Source organism: Pinus tabuliformis, chromosome 8 (genome assembly GCF_031772625.1).
Source record: "Pinus tabuliformis cultivar Carrire ecotype Pingquan chromosome 8, CPIR1, whole genome shotgun sequence".
In the NCBI taxonomy this organism is placed as follows: domain Eukaryota; kingdom Viridiplantae; phylum Streptophyta; class Pinopsida; order Pinales; family Pinaceae; genus Pinus; species Pinus tabuliformis.
This window is the reverse complement of record NC_142294.1, coordinates 1,288,207,319-1,288,228,440: the sequence shown is the minus strand read 5'-3', so window position 1 is coordinate 1,288,228,440 and position 21,122 is coordinate 1,288,207,319. Positions and strand designations below refer to the sequence as shown.

General features: G+C 39.5%; 1 protein-coding gene across 1 annotated transcript; it reads left to right on the top strand.

Annotated features, from left to right (window-relative positions):
• Positions 1 to 8,693: 8,693 nt before the first annotated feature.
• On the top strand, positions 8,694 to 9,704 carry LOC149240147 (uncharacterized). Its single transcript, XM_089370077.1, has one exon. The coding sequence runs from the start codon at positions 8,694 to 8,696 to the stop codon at positions 9,702 to 9,704; it is 1,011 nt and encodes a 336-aa protein (XP_089226203.1).
• The last annotated feature ends 11,418 nt before the right edge of the window (positions 9,705 to 21,122 follow it).

Sequence of the window (21,122 nt, the reverse complement as noted above, 5' to 3'; positions counted from 1 at the left end):
GACAAAGAAATATAGCATTACCTTGGTTTTGTCGTCGATCCAATTGGGATGACATAGAGCGAAATACAACTCTTTCTTGGAACAGATTTCTAAAGTCGAATCCATCTATGCAAGAAGGTGGGGAAGAATCTTGTCCCACACAGAGTCCGAATTGCCGGCCGAACTGAATGTCTGATTGACAACAAACATCTCTAGGTGTGGTGATATGCAGCTCTCTAGCAAATCCCCCATTGTTATCGTCATCCCTTTCTTGCTCTCCTCCATCAACTAGGTTAGATTACAATAACAAGATACCAGAGTAGTTTCTTTGTTCGGATTCGCTTCCTCACTCTTCTCTACCCAATGTGAGGCCAACTCTTCTCTACCAGAGTAGTTTCTTTGTTCGGACTTGTACCAGAAGAAGTTTTTATAGTATTCTCTCCTTCCGATTTATTGATAAATTCATAAATAAATTCATGTTCATTCATGTTCATCTCCTTAAGGCTGATCTGAAAAGGTTAGCTTCCAGGCCACGGTATAAATTCATGCTTATCTATTTCATAGACCTAAAATGCATGTCCAGGTAAATTGATGATTGTCTCTTTATAAGATCTAGGAATGTTTGCTCATAGCCTGTTGACCTTCTGACGTTCAATAAAATGCTTTTTCATCTGAAAGAGCTTAATGCAGGCTGCAACTATTAATTATGCATGCAAATTTAACTTATATTAAGCTAACCTTATTCTTACCACAAACCAGCTTTGTATACCCATATTTAATAGGCAAAATTGGAGCAAAACAGGCTGGACTATAAGTTGGAGGTTAAATTCAAGAGGAAATTACGTTTGCTGCAAGCACTTTTTGAGAGTGTGGAAGTGTTTCACTCATTATGGCCCAGCCAGGTTGATTTTATTGCCTATATTAGCTTTTTATTCTGAGGATCCATGTTTACAGATTATTTGAATGAGTAATTATACAGAAGGCAAATGGCTGGCATACAGATCAAAAGACAAATTGCTCTGGCATACCAAAAAAATGCTGTCACTTTCATTTTCATTTTATTTGGAGTTATTGTACTTCAGAGCTAAGAACTTCCTTCAACAACATACCTTCTGTAACACGACTTTCCTTCAACAACATGCCTTGTGCAACATGACTTTCCTTCAACAACATTCCTTGTGCAACATGACTTCTCTTCAACAACTTATGCTATGAGACAATCTTCTATACAGTTTCTTTGTGTTAAACTTGCTCTTTTTTTGCACAAAAACAGTTAAAATTTATATTCTAAAAAACTGTGGCTAAACCATAAGCGTAGGTTTACAAGAGATATATAGTTTTAGGCAGACATACCCTAGAGTGCACAGACAAGTATAAATTATCCAAAAAATATTGTGGAGGCCTATCCATGTCATTCTACTCTGAATTCTGCATGTGTGCTGCTTAAGAAACTGACATACTAACAATACTATTAGACAAAACATGGTATGAGCACACATTTTCAGAGAAAATTTTGATTGTGCACACCTAAGGATAGGTAGGAGGCGAGGTCATTCAAAGCCCTTCCTTGCAGTCCATGAAATTACATGGGTTGGTAAGGCTAAAATTATATCGAAACTGCCCACATTTTTTCCCCTTGCACATCATACTCCATTTGCCTCTTTGTAACTTTGTACGAAAAGAAAATGGGAATTGAATTACTCCTCTTTCTGCAGATCGTTGCATTTAGATGGGTTGGTTAGGCTGCAAATAAATAGAAACTGCCCATGATAGTCTGCAGTCTGGCCACAGTTGTGTGACTGATGGAATCTGATTGTTGTTATGGTTTGGATGTTGTTTTCAGGGTCTTGTTTTTGACAAGAGGGAGGACCCATATAGCTGTTATTACAAACATGAGCTTGGCCCTAGATAGTTCTTCTAGATGCCTAGACTGAAGGAATGTGTGAACTTCCAGATTCAATAGCTATACATAGTGTTTGAATATCATGTTCGTTATATGCAATGGCTGCTATTCAACATATGTTTAATGAAATTGATTCCCTATAATGTGCAAAAATGCACAAGCACAGTGAGTAAACCCGAATATAGCATATTAAAACAAAAAAAAATTCTGCATTGTTCAGAAAATAGTTAATATATCATGAATTATGCACAACATTCACAAAAGAAGCACACTTCTTCCAAGTGATGGGTCTCGCACTACCTGCCCTAAGTGTGGGCACTTTATGTCGATGCCTCTAAGGCCTACTAATATGAACCACTTATAAAAAATTATTACAAAGCCATAAGGAGTCCAGTCAGCCTCTAAAAAGGGTCTGCAAAGGGTAAATTAAGTGAGCGAAATACATGGCAATTGCCTTGATTGAACCACGTCTCTTAATGTGTAGGATCAATATTAGGAATGGCTGGGAAATGTTCCTATTTCATTGATGTTTTGACGGTACTGTAAGACTATAAGGATCTTTGAGTCTCTTGAGGTACTTCTGAATTTGCACAATATGTACCTTGTCACTAAATCAAATAACAAGCATTTTGTTAATGTGGCCTACCTTGGGTGGTTAATATGAGAGGTTATTCTCCTCCCCGTGTAGGTTGTGCCCTTATTATTGTTTCACCATCAAAAGTTAGCCTTGTTAGATTAGATTCCGCATTCATATCACATCTTCTTTGACTAGAATTTTGTGTTGTGGTGAAACTGATGAATTGCAGGTACTCCTATCACGGGAAAAAGAAACCTCCTATTAATATTATGGAGACAACCTTGACAACGAATGCCATTCCTCTATTGCTGAATGGTTGCACCGAGATTCAACCACTACTTCAGATAATCGATGTTGGTTCTGTTACCTCATTAAAAACAACATCCTCGCACTTCCACATTACTCTATCTGATGGAACACATCAACATAAGACTTTGCTACCATCCGCATATGGCCCACAAGTTGTATCTGGAGACATCCAAATTGGCTCAATAATTCTGCTTAAAAAAGCAGCTTGCACAGTGCTCCAAAACTCCTCGTAAGGCCCACCATTTGAAATCACCCTCTTTTACTTTTTCCCTTCTAAACGCTTTTTGCATTAAAAGAAGGAAAATGGAATCTTCATTAATTCATTTCTCATTTGTTTACATAAGGTCCATCCGAGTGGTTGAGCTTGAAGTTGTGATGCGCTCAGCAGCATTGATGAAGGACGCATCGACGCTACAACATGCACAGGCGGGTTCATCCCAATTTAGCTCTTCGTCAGCTGAAGATACCTTGCCCTCTGTAGTTACTCCACCAACTACGACAACAACTACAACAATTCCATTCACGGCACTCAACCCTTACTGAAAATATTGGTCAATCCAAAGTAGGGCATCTGCAAAAACATCATTGAAGGCGTACAACAATGTGCGAGGCTCAGGAAAAGTTTTTGGATTTGACCTTATCAACCGTGATAAGGAAGAGATCCACCTTTCTGCATTTTCTGAACTGGCCGAATCTCTTTACAATCTAATTCAAGTTGGGCAACTATACATTGTTTCAAATGGCATAGTGAGAGAAGCAAATCCAAACTACAACCACCTCAAGAACAAATGGGAAATTTACTTGTTTGCTGCTTCCACTATCAATCCATGTCCCACAGATGATCCAACGTTTCCTTACTAGAGCTTTCACTTCAAGACTATTGCTGAAATAAAAAGTGCAACTCCAAATATGAATGTGGATGTCATTGGTGTTGTTACCTCCACTTCACCTGCATCAACAATTCGACGAAAAGATGGAAGTGAAACATTAAGGAAAACACTCATATTAAAGGACAAGTCGGGTTTTAGCATTGATGTAACATTATGGGGAGACCATTGTGACTATATAGGACAGAATCTTTCTGAATTCTACTCTTTCGACAACCCACCAATCCTTGCAATCAAAGGAGGTCGCGTATCTGAATTTAATGGCACCACAATAGGGACGATACCAACAAGCACTCTCACAATAAATCCACAAGTTGAAGAAACTCACCAACTACATGCATGGTTCCGTGAAACAGGCTATAGCTCTTCTTCTCCATCTTTGAGTAGAAACTATGGTGTTTCTTCGAAACGTGCCCTACCACGAAAGACGTTTCATGAAATTGCTGGCATGCAACCCTCCGATAAAGAAATCTGGGTTTCAATTTGAGCAATAATTACTACTCTTCATATGGACGACTTCTACTTTCTAGCATGTCCATTAGATTTCAATGGAAAACAATGCATGAAGAAGGTTGCGGAGCATTCTAACAATCTTTGGCATTGTACAAAATGTAACAGTGACTTCCCAGAATGTGACTACCATTACAAACTTCAAATTGAGCTACATGACCACACCGGGAATCTACAGAATGTCACAGTTTTCAATGATGCAGGGAACGAGCTCATGGGCATCACGGCAAAAGACCTGTTCCTGCTTTCTATCGAACCAATTGATCTACAGGAAATTTGTGGCCGAATTTCAGGGCACCGCTTCCATCTAACACTTTCCATTAAAGCAGACTACTTCAACAGTGTTCAACACTTGCAATCAATATTAATCAATTCAGAAGAAATTCAATATGCCTCTGCATGCAAGGAAGCACTCACTAACATTCAAGCAATGTCCACTTCAAAATGACCTATTGTCCGCCGCCTTTGAGTTGTTTCTTAGGGTTTCTTCTACCACACCTGTTTGTACATAAACAAACATTTCCACACAACTAATTGTCTCATCTTGTTGTAAATTACACACCCATGTTATTATGATGCAACCTGTAGCTTTCACTGCAAATACTCTCTTCCAGTCATTCCAAAATATGTATGTTTGCCATTTACATTTTACATAATATAGATATCAACATTTGTAAAGAGTTACTACATATGTTTCTCGTTTGTTGTCTGCATGCTATACATTGATCTCTTGCTTGCTAAGCTATACATTTTATCACTCAAACATGTCAAACAAAAAAAAAATTGAAGAAGAAGGAACGAAATATTTTTAATCTTGTTTCTCTCCTCTCAATGATAGATGCCAAAATAACATATGATTTCATAGCATTCCTAATTGCATGTTTTTCCTTCTACCTAATCTACCTACCTTAACCAATGTTGAAATAAAAAAATATTAATTCTATGTTCAAAATATAATGTTTTAATTTCACAGTGGATTTGCACCCAATAAAATGAGATACCAAACATGCACTACTTGTTTATGAAAACTAACAATTATTACTTGTACTTGTTTAGATATGCCAACAGACAATCAAATTGCGGCCAAAAACAAGCGGCGGCGTATTCTTTATGCACAACAAAAGGATCGAATAAATGCACGCCATCGACTACTTTATGAAAACCACAACAACCCTACTACTTCCTCTACATCCCTTCCCACCTCAAATGCTCTCCCACCTATACAAACCAACCCACCGCACATTCATCAAATCCAATATAACCCTCCCCTTAATGAAGAACACCATCGCTTTCGAGAAAGGATTGATGGACTTTCTACCTTGCATGTTTGCACAAGATGCAAGGAAGCATACCCAGGAATGAAAACAAAGCTTTTCCACAGTAGACTCTCTTGTTTTCGTTGTGCATCATCTAAATCTACCAATCAGTTTTCTGAACTAAACAACATGGAACAACCCTATGTCCTTCACCAATTAACACAAGTCGAAGAAATGCTCATTGCACGTGTCAACCCCATTCTACAAGTCACTCATTCCCGTGGTGGTCAATACAAATATAGTGGCCATACAATTAGCTTCCCTCAAGACATCACCACTATCGCCAAATACTTACCCCGAATGCTGTCTGACTTAGACATCCTCATTGTGAAAAGGCAAAATCCAACTGAAAAGGCTTACGAATTCTTCATTTGCAAATCACGTGTCCTTGCAGCCCTTGAATACAAAATAAAATATGACCCTTACTACCGTGATGTTCAATTCAATTCATCTGCAATTTCTGCGCTGCCAGATCACCCTACAGACATTTCTTCTCTTCTCCACAGTGTAACCACCTCCTCTTTTGAACCCCATCAAACCACTACTGATTCTACTTATAATCCTGATGTCATGCTACCTCCATTAGAAATCCAACCCTCTTCTTTCGTTCCAGTACTCCCAAATTCATGTACTGAGCATGAACACATTTGTAACTATTTGCACTTGACCCATTCAAATTCAACAAGCTCTATCGATTGGCCCCCAATATCTTTAACTACTATAAATGAATACAACACCATCAGCCTCTTTGCCATGGCATTCCCCACACTCTTCCCTACAGGCACCGCAATGATCATGCAACCAAGACTTACAAAAGTTGAAATGCATGAATATGCTTTACACTTGTTGCACTACCATGATAACTGCTTTGGCCAACACCCAATATTCCGCTACTATCTTTATAACATTCTAATGCGCCACCGTAGCCAAGCAACAGCTAGTGTTTTTGTGAAGAAGTACATTGAGAACAACTTGCCAACAATGGTTTCAGACCTACGCCAGTGTCTTCATGACTCTCCAGATTCAAGATTACCGGAGCAAATAACGCGGTTCGGTTCAGCTCTACGAGGAACACGGTTTTTCTGGAACAAACGAAGATCTGAGCTGACTGACATGATCACGCAAATAGGAAGCCCAACATTCTTCTTCACTCTCAGCGCAGCTGATACTAAATGGCATGACTTGCACACGATCATGCCCACCAGTGTTCCTTCCAATTCAGTCAACCCCTTCCAATGGAAAATCCAAAACATAATAAAAAACCCACATCTAACAGCCCAATATATGCATTGTAGATTTACAATTTTCCTTGAAGAAATCCTGCAAAAAGGCCTCCATGCAACTGACTACTGGTGCAGGTATTATTTAATATCCATTTCCCTCTACATTAATTTTATACATTGCATATATATGTATTAACCAAATGTAACCTTCATATTATATTCAGATACGAATGGCAACATAGAGGATCCGCACACATTCATGGCTTCCTCTGGCTACAAAATGCACCAGACATGGACACACTTGATTGGGACAATGCATTAGAAGTTGCTAATGCACAATTTTTTTTCGACCACTACATAACTGCTTGGAATCCACGTCAGGCAGAACACCGAAATATTCCGCTTCACCAGTCAACAATTCATAGCCCGTGTCTCCTTGACACAGCAGCAATATTCGCGTCCAATCAGTTTGAAGACTATACAGAGCTCGTCAACTGCGTTCAACATCATATAAAGTGTCATGAATCTTCTTGTCTTCATAAGAAGGACAATGTGCTTAGTTGCCGATATGGAGTACCGTGGGAATTGAAGTCCACTTCTTTGCTTTTCATTGATGATAAAGGTTATAAAACCTATGTCCCAGCTCGCAATGATGAAAGATTGAATATTCACAATCCCCATCTACTCTCTATTTGGAGAGCAAATGTTGATTGCCAACCAGTCCTTTCTTGCGATGCTGTATTGAAATATATTTCAAAGTATGCAACAAAAGCAGAGACAAGATCTGAGAGCTACCGTCAAATGCTATCACGGCTATCACAAAGTGCCCTTCCAGAAGCACCTACTGGTGCTGTCATCCAAAAACTCCTTACAGAAACCATTGCAGATAGAGACATTGGTGCACAAGAAACATTCCATATGTTACAAAAGCTACCTCTCTCTCTTTGCAGTCGTACATTTCGTTCTTTGAATGTCAACAGGGCTGTTTTCAAACGTGTTTCACAAGATACTGAAAATCCTGGTTCGACACCAAACTTTATCGTTGCATATATGAACAGGCCTGCCTCACTAGAACCCCTGCCCCTCCTTGAAGCTGCTCGCTCGTGGTCATATTCTGCCCAGTGGAGAAAAAACCAATGGAAACACATATTCCCCCCAATGATTGTACATGTCTTGCCCCGTTACAATGTCATTCCTTCCTCTAATTCCCCTTCTTATGCCACCTTCTGCTGGAGTGAATTACTCTTGTATTTCCCCTTCCGAACACTCCCTGATGATATTGGTTCAACTGATGCATAAATTATTTCACACCGGGAACAAAAAAAGGGTACATATACACCATGGCATGTCCATCGAGAAACCAAGAACCCACAAAGCCCACCTACTGAAGATCAAACTACCCCACACACCCCCCCTGATTCCATGCAGATGAATGAATGGCAAATCCTCTCTCAACTACACCCAGGTTACAATATTGCAATTGATGACCTCGACATGATTGGCTACCGCGACTTCGATGTCAACCACAATTGGTCACAAAATACTCTCCCTCCCCCTTTGCAAGAAACTGCCATAAACTTCATTGAATTCAACCGCTCAACCATTCAAAACCAACATCATTCTTTTTCCAACCTTCCCCATGATCATACATTATCCCCTACCCAAAACATAGCTTTTACCGCTGTTTTTTCGCACTTCAAAACCCCTTCGCCAAAACCCCCACGCAAAATCATCATACAAGGAACAGCTGGCACAGGAAAATCCCATTTGATTAAATGTCTGCACCAAGCATTTGTGGAAAACTCACCAGCAAACAAAAACCCTTTATTGTTACTTGCACCAACCGGCGTTGCAGCTTTCAACATAAATGCCCTCACAATTCACTTTGCCCTTCGTATCCCTATCCAGACAATGCATCCTCTCGAAGGCCAACCGCTCCTACACCTGCAAGAGCAACTCCGTCATGTAGAATACATCCTCATTGATGAAATGAGCTTTATTGGTCCAAAAATGCTTTCTCACATTAACGATCGTCTAAGAGAGGCATTCCCTCTTCATCGGAATGCACCATCTGGTAATCGCTCAATTATCCTTGTCGGAGATTTAGGCCAACTACCACCTGTAAAAGACATTCCTTTATACGCTGGGAAATCACATGGCACTACACTTTGGGGCAGATTCGACATATTCATAACACTTTCAACCGTTTTCCGTCAACAAGGAGCTAGCCCATCCCAGGTTGCTTTCTGGCAAATACTTGCAAATCTTAGGAATGGAATATCTACACTTGAAGATTGGCAACACCTAATGTCAAGAACAAGTTCGTCTCTTACACATGAAGAGAAATTCACATTCGAAGAATCCATGCACCTATTCGCAACAAGCAACGCAGTTGTATTGCATAATAAGAAAATGCTTAAAAAATTGAAAATCCCAGTAGCGCTTTGCTCTGCGGAACAACAAAGGCAGAAAACTCCTACTACAACAGAAGATGAGCATCTGCCTGCAAAGGTGCTCTTATGCAATGAACAAAAAGTTATGCTCACCAGCAACTTATGGGTACATGCAGGCCTCGTCAATGGCGCACTTGGGAAGGTCATCTCAATATTTTATTCAATTGGCTCAAAGCCCCCAGCATTACCATCCTTTGTGGTTGTTGACTTTAGACAATACAGAGGAACACCGTGGGACATTTCACACCCAACATATGTACCCATTTCTCCCATCACAAGGGGTACACGCCATCAGATACCACTTCAAATGGCATGGGCTTTAACGATACACAAGTCACAAGGAATGACATTAGACAAAGCAACAGTGGACATCGGCACCAGAGAACGCCAAGGGCTAACATTCACTGCAATTTCAAGAGTGTGGTCACTAGCAGACATACACATCAATCCAGCATTCCCGTTCTCACGCATTGCACAAATGCACAAGAATCCATATCTTAAGCATGGACAGCAAGAGGAATCATTCCTTGCATCAAAATCTATTTAGGATAATACACTTTAGCCAATCGTACAACCTGTCTTCCAGAATTACCCACATGGTAAACACCACTCACTACATAACCAAGTTTCACATAGATTTGCTTGCTATTACATTTAGTTTCATATGATTTTATACTCGTTTGGAATCGTTTAATTTATTTTGAATATTCAAACAAAATCTTCAAACATATTCATTGTCACTTACAATGTTTCCTTTTTGGATGTCAACAGGTATGGATACATGCTACCTACGAAGGTTGTATGAATGTTGCGAAGAAATTCAGCAACAGGAACTTACGTTACAAGATATGCAGACAAGGATCTTGCCACAACAATCATTGCCACTTTACTGTTTGTGCCCAGCTATTAAGTTGTTAAAGAAAATAAGGAAAATACTTAAGGTAACAATTCGCATCCATGAAAGGGATGCACACAGGAAAATGTGCCATCAATTGCAGGAACAGCTCGCACAATATGGCACCACAATAAACACTAACTGGTGTTGCCGATGCCATGGCCCATCATGCATATATGATTAGCTGCTTATTCTCAATTACATCTCTATATGATAGAATGCTTTTATTGTACATATGTTTAGAGGCCAATGAATACTTTCATTGTATATATGTTTAGTTATAACTTACCAAACACATCTCTATGTGTAGAGTGACTTTTCTCTGTCGACTTTAGGGTTTTTAGATTATTATGGATGTTGAGCATTTTAGCTCTGGCCGGAACCAAACTCTGTTGTTTTGTTCTCGTTTTTGTTAAGATCCATTTATGCAATTCATGGAATTACAGTGTTTAAATTTCTCTTCATAATTTACAGTGGTTATATTCTCCACTGAGTTTTGTATGGCTGTGAATGTAATCAGTAAATAGGTTGGGCGTTATCCTTTTCCTGTACTGTTGGTTTAACAGGTTACTTGTAGTATACATATATGCATTTTGGTATTTTATGGCTAAACACTTGGTTTGAAATAGTTCTGCAATCAAATCTTGCATGTTGGGCATGTAAATAATTCCATTTTTGAAATCACAAAGGATGATCCAGTTTTATGTTGCCTTCCCATGTCATGACTGGCTGCTTCATCATCCCCAAGAATTTTTAGCAGATGGCAATGCATCTCAATGTGCTCTGGAAATCTTGTCTGTGCAACAAATATGCATACAGTTTTTAGACTAGATCAAGAGCCTACTACAGACCAATACCCTACTTTTACGTTGTATCATTTTAGTTTACACACGCATTAATCATAATAACTATGGTGTACCTTGTGTCAAACTCTTAAACTTGTTTCCAGAAGTGGAGCCCAGAAAAACTCCACAGAAGCATCATAATCCTTTTAAGAGAAAGAAGATTGTAAGACTTCATTACTCACCATATAATCAAATGCACAACTATCCATGGAAACTACATTTATCAGCTTACCAGGGCCTTGAATATTGAAGCTTGTTGACTAACAGTTTTCTTATTGCTAGGAAACACTGCTTGAAGCATGCAGACCATGGATTCCCATTGGTTTTGACTTATTGAGTCTCCAACAAACATTAATCGCTTTCCTCTTAACCGCTCTAGCAGATTTTTGGCATTGAAAGTGAAACACCATATACAGAAAAGTCCAAATCCTTTTATTCTCATATACAATATCACCCTGTTTTTTATCCATTTATTTTCATATGTTCCACCAAGTTTCTGGGACGTCAGGACATGGGAATATGTCTGGGGGACATGTGGTGATTCCCTCAAAATTTAGGAAACTCACGGGTGGTATCGGAGTGCCTGAAATAGGGTTCTCATCCCAGATACTAAATATATGAAAAATTAAATTATTCAATTGATAAAATATAAAAACAACAGAGCACCATTGTATTAAGTTATCAATCACAATGGAAAATCCGTTGACAACATCCTTTATGAGAAGTCTTTTGGAGTTTCTGGTAGAGTTATTTATCAGAAGCCTTTTCTTTTCGTGAGTGAAAATGTTTTAACTTCTATATACCGTCCTAGACAAAGTAGATGTTTAGTATGAATGCGTAGTCATTATTTGGACCTGTGAACTTTATTTTATTTGAAGTATTCAATTGGTTAGTATGAATGCGTAGTCATTCTTTGGATGGGTGAACTTTATTTTATTGGAAGTATTCATATTCCTTTTATAGGTTATTAGACCATAGTATGTGTTGGGTTGCGTTTTTATTTTTAGATATTGTAGTTTGTGTCTGATGGATGCACTTAAACACTATGTTGTTGGAAGTTCTATTTTGGTATAAGCACATTCAGGACATATTAATTCATTCAAAATTCCATTACGGGATTAACTATTTTAGTATTTATATGCCAAAGAGAACTCAGGTAGAAGGGCAGTAGGAACTGTAGTCAGCATACGGACAAAGAAAACAATCATATGTCATTCAGGACATATTCATTCATCCAAAATTCCATTGCAGGATCAACTATTTCTGTGTCACAGAGAACTCAGTTTGGAGGGGAGTAGGAACTTTAGTCAGTGTAAGAATTAAAATGATTATATTGCATCTACTACAACTAGGATGATTGGGGTTGAGGTTGGGGCTTCATTTACCATTCTTACTCATTAGGTCTACGCATCTATTATCGAGGTCTCTATCAGATTGCTTTCAAAAGTGCATCTTTGAAAGAGAATCTTGGATCTGTCAAGGGAGGAGGTACAAAGCTAGATGGACCAACGCTAAGGGGATTCAAGGGTCCATACACAAGGGCACCCATTGGGTCCATCTTTATCTTAGAGGTATGTAGGGGATGGGTTCCCAATAGCAGTGATTAATGTAGAGGTTACAAAGCTTGATGACACAAAAGAACCAAACAACATCTTTCAATGGGCACAGGGAGGGGATCAGAATCTCCACTGGGGATGGACAGAGCACTTTGTGGCAAGGCTAAGGAGGTGGCCATTGAGGCCATAACAGAGATGGAAACGCAACTAGAGTAAAAGTCTAGCCACCTCTCACGGAGCTCCAACTCCACATTTCAATTTTACTTTATTCACAAAAATTTGTATGTACTTAGTAACAAGCTAAATATTTTTATTTGAATAATTATCTACAATGCAGAAATCTCTCCTTTCATTAACTAAAAGGATTGAACACCTATACTATATTCATCTAAAATGTTTTGAAGTCATTAACATCTTCCCTAAATTACACATATAAACTGATAAGATTTAGAATCATGCATCCTTAGCAAGACAGCTGAAGATAATGTGCACTGATGAATTCCAAAACCTAAGCATATGTGTCCAGTCATCTCATGAAGCAAACGTCATGTCATATACCATGGCAGGCATGACGAATAATTAGGATGGCTATAAAATTAAAAATATTGTTGAGTAATGTTCAAAGGCTTTTATTAATTTCCCCGTCGTGACCAGACAGAAAATGTATGTTCCATGACACATCCTCCAACTCCACCTCTCCCCCAAAAAATATAAAGTTTCAATAACATCAACTTGGTGAGTATGAGGCAGTCAAGAAGACTCTGATATATAGAATACAAAGGTTTGGGTCACAAAGAAAGCATATGCCCATTGACAAGTAATAATATGTTAAACAAATGTAAAGCATTACATTATAAAGTATTACATATAAAATTTAGCTACCAGTACACAACCTGCTACTGCCATGAGTCCCTTATTAGGTCACTATTAGGTCATTTAGGTAAATGGTTGGGGGGATTTGACAAAGCAAATATATGAATCTCAATCGCCGTTCTAAATGAGTAGTGAGACTTACTTTAATCTCTCAAAAACCTTTGCTGTGAACAGGAATAAAATCCATGTTTAATGCCCTTGAATTACATTAAATTTAAAACACCATCCACTATGAAAGACACACTTGCTAATTTTTAGCTCTAACTATTACAGAGCAATACTGAAGAGTGCAGATGCTCGAGTATCATCACATAGTTACACGTTGCAGTCACTAGGGCAATACCAAATTTTAAACTATAATCAAAACTCCAACCAAAGAAAGTAATTGACAAATTACAAAACCCAATCCTGCTTTCTTGCATAATCAATACTGAAATTTATAAATAGAAAATCCTGAGGATAACGTGCACATCCAATTACCAAATTTTGCATGATCCTCTGCAGATTAATCTCCTTCCATTAATGAGCCAAAGGAGTAATCCAAATTGGCAATGCAATATCACCCTGTTTTTTTGCATTTCATTTCCTTTTAGCATAAATGCAATGCAAAAGAGAACATACTTCTAGGTAGGCTAATTTGTTTGCATTTTTATTTGCAGGGTTTAATTTGATTTCTGAAATATTTTGGAATAGAAATGATTGAGGTAAAAAACTGATATTTTTTATTTTGGAATGGGGATTGCCAAGAGTTTCGCTGCTACATCTCAGTTCTAACAGCTTTGAAGGAAGCATTTCTAAAGATATTGGCAATGCTAGAAATTTATCTAACCTACAAATTGACTGTAACAGATTTTCAGGTAAGTTTCCATCTGAGATTGCCAAGGTAGGGCTTTTATCTGTTTTCAATGCTAGCAATAATAAATTTTCACGAACATAGAAATAGATTAGATAACGTGCAGTTATTTTAAAATATTAAATTACAATGTGGAAAAGCATATTACAATTACTTAATGTTTTAGTTGTAGTGTCAACCAGCAATGTAAGTGGTTTGTTTTAATATTTGCAAATCACAAATTTCTCAGCTTTTCATTTATCATGTAAAACAGAGTAATTTATTTTTTATTTAAAAAAATAAAGGGTGTTGCCAATAATCTATTGAGTTTTTAGTATGAATGCGTTTTAAACTTAATATATTGATATGAATGGTTTGGTTTTGGTTTTGTTGTTTTAGTGTCAAATGTGCTGGTACGGGATGGTCATCGTGGTTATTGCCTTGGTCACTAACGAGCTTTGTATATGCTTGACTATCTGTAGAGGTTTCTTCCTTTTAATAATCCTATCGGCCTCTCTTTGTACCTTTTGGGACAATTGCTAGTAATATACTTATCAACGAGTTACTTAAAACACATCTCTCTTCTTTTGATAAGTTACTTAAAACACATCTCTTTTCTTTTTCATCTTCTATCTCCGCTGCTTCTTCCTCGCCTTTATATGAAAGGCCAACATCTTTATCCCGTCTGTGACATGACAAGGGCCATATAACAATGATAACCTTCTTACATGAAAGCAAATAAGTAGTGAATAAACACTCGAGCTCAGGGGATGTGAGATGGCAGCAGAAAAGTAGCAACGAGCATCAAATGTATCAAGGTATCTAGCATGTAACATTTAATACCAGAGAACTAATGTTATAAAAGTGGTAGCATTAATTATATTCGTAGTACCATTAATTGTGCGTGTATGAAGATTTAAAAATCAATTATGGCAATTCAACTTAAGTTAATTTTAATTGTTGTGAAATTTTAATTTTTGTGACGGAAACAATATATTGGTAGCATGAAGTTGTTTGAATTTTTATTTTATTTTATTAATTTATATATAGTAAAATAAGAAGGTCGTATAGTTAGTTTTTTCTATCGCTTAATTTAATAAAATGTTTTAATGTTATGATGTGTTGTATGTATGGAAATATAATAAAATTGTAAAATGAATCATTTGAATATTTGTTTAACTTTTTTTATTAATTTTTTTAATATAAACATTTTTTGGTAGATAAAAGTTATATATATATATATATATATATATATATATATATATATATATATATATATATATAATTGACATTGAAGAGAATGATAATAAATTAATAATTATTTATTTAATATTGAATGATGGCAAATTTTTTTTATATAATGCTCATATTATAGTATACATGTCATTAGAGTATAGATTGATATAATGATAGTTGCACAAATTGTACACAAATTTTTTTCAATTTTATATTTTTATCTTTCTTTTTAATTAAAAAATAAAACCCATAAAAATTGTCTATATTCAATGCTTTATAGCGATAAGAAAGTGAAATTTTTGAATATATAATATTATTTTTCAAATTATTTATATTTATTGTACATAGTAATTAGTGATATAGCACATAATAATTAATAATAGAGTACACAAAAGTCATTTCTTGTCATCATTACAAATAAAAGGGAAGACATTTCAACCAATCATATTTGAGATAAATATAAATAAATTTTATTTTAAAAATAATAAATTTAATTTCAAAATATTAAACTTTGAATAGATTTTAATTTTCCTGAAAAACTAATAATTAATCAATAAAAAAAACTGAATTCCGCCCATTACAAATATAATAACATATTAAAAATAAATAAATAATTTTAAATACAAACTTTAAAAAAAAACCTTCGTTAGAAAGATAATTGGCGATAAAACCGAGACTTCTAACCTAATTCCAATTCCAATTAAATTGTAACCAAAATTGTTTACAAAATCAAGAAACCTTAGGTATCTGATATTCAACGCCATCATTCACAGGCTTAGTTACTTAGCTCTGCAGTGATTTGATTGATAATCTGCCGTTTTCAGTCCGATTGAAGTTGGGGATAGTGAAATTCTTAAAATTTCAATAATGGACCTCTGTAATTGACCATTGCACCTGGCCTCCAGAACTCTAGATTAAGGGGCAATAGCTGCAGAAGGTACATCGGGACTTGTCATGTCACGCCCCTACACCTGCGGTAGTCTTCCAACCGCTTATAGCGAGGTGCAGCACCACCGAACACTTTCTTTTCACCAATACTTATGTTCGTGGACTACGCCTACATTCAACTTTTCCTACTTAGTTTGTGTTTCGCAACCAAGTATTATTATGTTTATCCTTTATACCAATGAACACCCATACTCATTCATTATCAACAGCAATTATAAACAAAGAAGACAATTGCACAGTATAAAGGGAGGGGCAACTCCCTGCAATATGAGTCTGCCCGAATCAATATATTATATAATCATCATTTTTACAATGCCCAAGCTAAATCTTGGGAAACCCCAAATTTACACTTAGTCAATTTTACAATCAAGGTGAACCTCCGTTCACCTTCGTGCACACCTTGCACGATGGGCGGGTGCTCACCCGAGCCACCAAAACACCCTCGCCAAGTCTTAGCACAAACCGACACTTTTACAACATTCGTGCACACCTTGCACGGTGGGCGGGTGCTCCCCGAGTCACCAAGACACCCCCGCCAATTCCTAGCACAATAACACTTCCGCACAATAAACTTGGGCACGTCCTGCCCAATGCATCCACCTCTCACCAAGAGCGCTCTCACCAAGTGCGAACTACCAAAGAGGAGCGCATGAGCTATGCGCTTGTCTCCTCTTAAAATTGCGCACAAGAGACTCTTCCAAGAGCGAAGAAGAAGTGCAAAGTTCGTTGGTTTAAATGAGCTCCAACGCACGCACATATATACACATCGCAAGGTGGTGGTGGCTTGCCCAGCTGACCACCAAATCATCACTTACACACCCTTCGAGCGCCCATGTGAGTCGGCCAACCCCCATCACAAGTGCCTCAACCGCGGTTATAAGTTCACAGTTCATCCATTGCATTTCTCCAAGTGTCGCAGGTTTTGTTGCAAGCAGCTCGCAGAAACGTCGCACCGTCGTGCAGAGCGTGCCCGCCTGTGTGCCCGCGTGCCTGCCCACGCACCCGCGCCCGTCCATGCACCTGTGCCCGTCCACGTGCCCACGTCCTCCTGCGCCCGAGGTCCTTACATCCTCCTCCACCTGAAATCGTTGTCGCCCTCGACAACATACCATCCCGGTAGCCATCCACCAAGATCATCACTATCCATGATGTCGACTTCTCCACATAAGGCAAACATCCTCGCAACATATGTAGAACCATCGTCTCCACCATGTCTCGCCCCGGCAACCATCTGTCACCAAGATCACCATACCAAGGTATACACCTTATCGGTACATCATCCATAAGAGATCATCTCAATCCATGATCATCGATCACCCTGTCACAATCTCCACATGCTGCTCTCCATCATGGAAGGCTGGCCCTTCCATCAAGCTACATGCCCACTGCAACATCTCGTGTCGACCTCATCATGTGTCGTCATGTGAACTGCTGCCATGGTACTCCAACATAATGCTAGCACATCTCTGTACACTACTAGTCCCCATGTCTGAACTAGTCGGATGGCCAGTCCAACTGTCACGCTCAAACCATGAGAGTGAACATCCTCATGCCACCATCAGTTGTTTCTCAAAACATCCTGCCACATCCTCAACTCGATCAAGAATCCATCTCCATATAAGTAAGCCATGCTCAGGTCCATGAAGTAGTCTTCATCTCATCTGCAACATGTTGTCAAAGTAGTTGAGTCTTGGCTCAACCCATGCCCAAGTGTTGCCACCAAGGCATCATCATCGTTGTAACTCCATCACTCCAAAGTGTCTCATATCGATCATCCACATCAAGTCACTCTTCCAAGCCATGCCCATACATGTACTTTGAAAGTATGCATCCCATACTGCATCAAAGTCTCTGACCTCAGCTCCTCAATGCATCAGATCCTCTAAGTCCACGATATATGAAGTCCCTAAAAGTCACAACCTCATGTCATCATGAGCTCCATGAGTCATCTCCAACCTGATGTCCATGACTAAGTTGTCCATGTAGTCCAACCAAGTAGACCCATCACAACAATCGGTCATCTCATCCAAGTCTACTATCTTCGGTCTAGTGAACTCGGTCACCCAACCATATCATCATGTCATGAGTCCCTTCCATCACCGCTCCTCCACCAAAGTGTCCACCAAGACTTGCTCTTGGTCTCGGCCATGAGAAGTCCACCCAAGCAACCCAAGTGTGTGCCCTCCAATCTGTCCATGAGTCGTGCCGGGCACTTAGCCAATCTAGCTAAAGCATGACCCAATCCTCCACAATGATCATCATGTTCCTCCCTTGTCAAGGGCCTTTGTACCTTCTACCATAAGGTCACAAACAACCCCAACAAGTCCTGCAACAATCAACAATCCTTGCCCTTCATCATCATCATGAGGCTCTTCCTCATTCATCCATGTCCACGAACTGCACGATCCTGGTCCAACTTGATCAATCTCAAGTTCATCCTCCATCATTGTCACATCTGCAACATCCTCAATCACCATGACTTCCTTTTCCTTGATAGCACAATCTACAACTTCATCTTGCTCCATTGTCCAACCAAGTTGAAGAAGTTCGTCTTCAACATTCTTTTCCAAGACTGCAAGCTTCTCTCGAATCATGGGATTCTCCACTTTCATCCGCTTCAACCTGTATAAGGTAAGCAAGAGCTTCCCTTCGCATTCTTCCAAACCTGCCATGCCTTGTACTTCGTCTTCCCCGGTTCGTACTTCGTTCGGTCCACAGATGCCCAAACCATGTATACCTGCCCACACGCAGTCCCACTTGCCCACCTGACAAGTGCCCAAATCGTATGACCAGCACGTAGTACCGCCTGCCCAACTCTACAACACCCGGTTCCAACCTTTACCAGCTTCACCAAGTTCCCTGCAACCATGAACCGGCCCTTGTTCCACTTGTATGTGAAACTAGCTTCCTTCACCTGCAAGTACCTGCTTCCACTGTCATCAACTGTCAAGCTTCTTCAACCCTGAATTAGCCTGCTCTGATACCACCTGTCATGCCCCTACACCTGCGGTAGTCTTCCAACCGCTTATAGCGAGGTGCGGCACCACCGAACACTTTCTTTTCACCAATACTTATGTTCATGGACTACGCCTACATTCAACTTTTCCTACTTAGTTTGTGTTTCGAAACCATGTATTATTATGTTTATCCTTTACATCAATGAACACCCATACTCATTCATTATCAACAACAATTATAAACAAAGAAGACAATTGCACAATATAAAGGGAGGGGCAACTCCCTACGATATGAGTCAGCCCGAACCAATATATTATATAAACATCATTTTTACAATGCCCAAGCTAAATCATGGGAAACCCCAAATTTACACTTAGTCAATTTTATAATCAAGGTGAACTTCCGTTCACCTTCGTGCACACCTTGCACGATGGGCAGGTGCTCACCCGAGCCACCAAAACACCCTTGCCAAGTCTTAGCACAAACTGGCACTTTTACAACATTCGTGCACACCTTGCACGGTGGGCGGGTACTCCCCGAGTCACCAAGACACCCCCGCCAAGTCCTGGCACAATAACACTTCCGCACAATACACCCGGGCACGTCTTGCCCAACGCATCCACCTCTCACCAAGAGCGCTCTCACCAAGTGCGAACTACCAAAGAGGAGCGCATGAGCTATGCGCTTGTCTCCTCTTAAAACTGCGCACAAGAGACTCTTCCAAGAGCGAAGAAGAAGTGCGAAGTTCGTTGGTTCAAATGAGCTCCAACGTACGCACATATATACACATCGCAAGGTGGTGGTGGCTCGCCCAGCCGACCACCAAATCATCACTTACACACCCTTCGAGCGCCCATACTATGAGTCGGCTCGCCCTCCATGTGAGTCGGCCAACCCCCATCGCAAGTGCCTCAACCGCGGGTATAAGTTCACCGTTCATCCATCGCATTTCTCCAAGTGTCGCAGGTTTCGTCGCAAGCAGCTCGCAGAAATGTCGCACCGTCGTGCAGAGCGCGCCCGCCTGTGCGCCCGCGCGCCCGCGCCCGCGCCCGCGCCCGTCCACGCGCCCGCGTCCGCCCGTGCACCTGCACCCGAGGTCCTTACATGTCAGGTTGGGTGCATGCACACTCTCGAAGGAGGCTTTGTGGGCGAGTGAAGATGTTTTCTGTCACTTGTCAGCATCTACACCACTTGGGACATTGAAGGTTGCAACACTACAGCTGCTTGCGCACACAAAAGATCAATTTTAATCACTCTAATCCCTTGCTCCCACGAATAACTGCCTTCCAAGGTTGGATTCGTAACTTCTAAACCCATCTGCTTTATAGAATCTCCATGTCTGCTAATTGGCCATATTATGAGCAGTGATATCGGTTGGTGCATAAAGTTGTCAAGAAAGCTAAAGCTAGTTTTCCCAAGAAATAGACATAATGGTCGGAAGATACAATAGTCAAGTTGCAAAGAAAGACGGAGCTACTTTACTAGGCATAATGGTTTGAAGATACAATAGTCAAGTTGCCAGGAAGGTGAAAATTTAGATAGCGTTGTGCAGGGAAATAGGTTGTTGAATGTTGAATTGCAAAGGAATGCTATGACTAACTTTTGATGTCCTTGGATTGAGTAGCACCTCAACTTCTCAGATATTAGAAAAATTATTTACGAGGTCGTTGGATTGCAGGAGATGAGAATAGAAAGGAGCGTAGAGCGACAAGAATTCCCTGCGGTCCGGCCGATGACCGTCAAGATGAAACCCTTAGCCATTAGCCAATTACTTGTCCTATGTGTGGCTATGCGTATGCCTCTCTCAGCGGCTGATCCATAC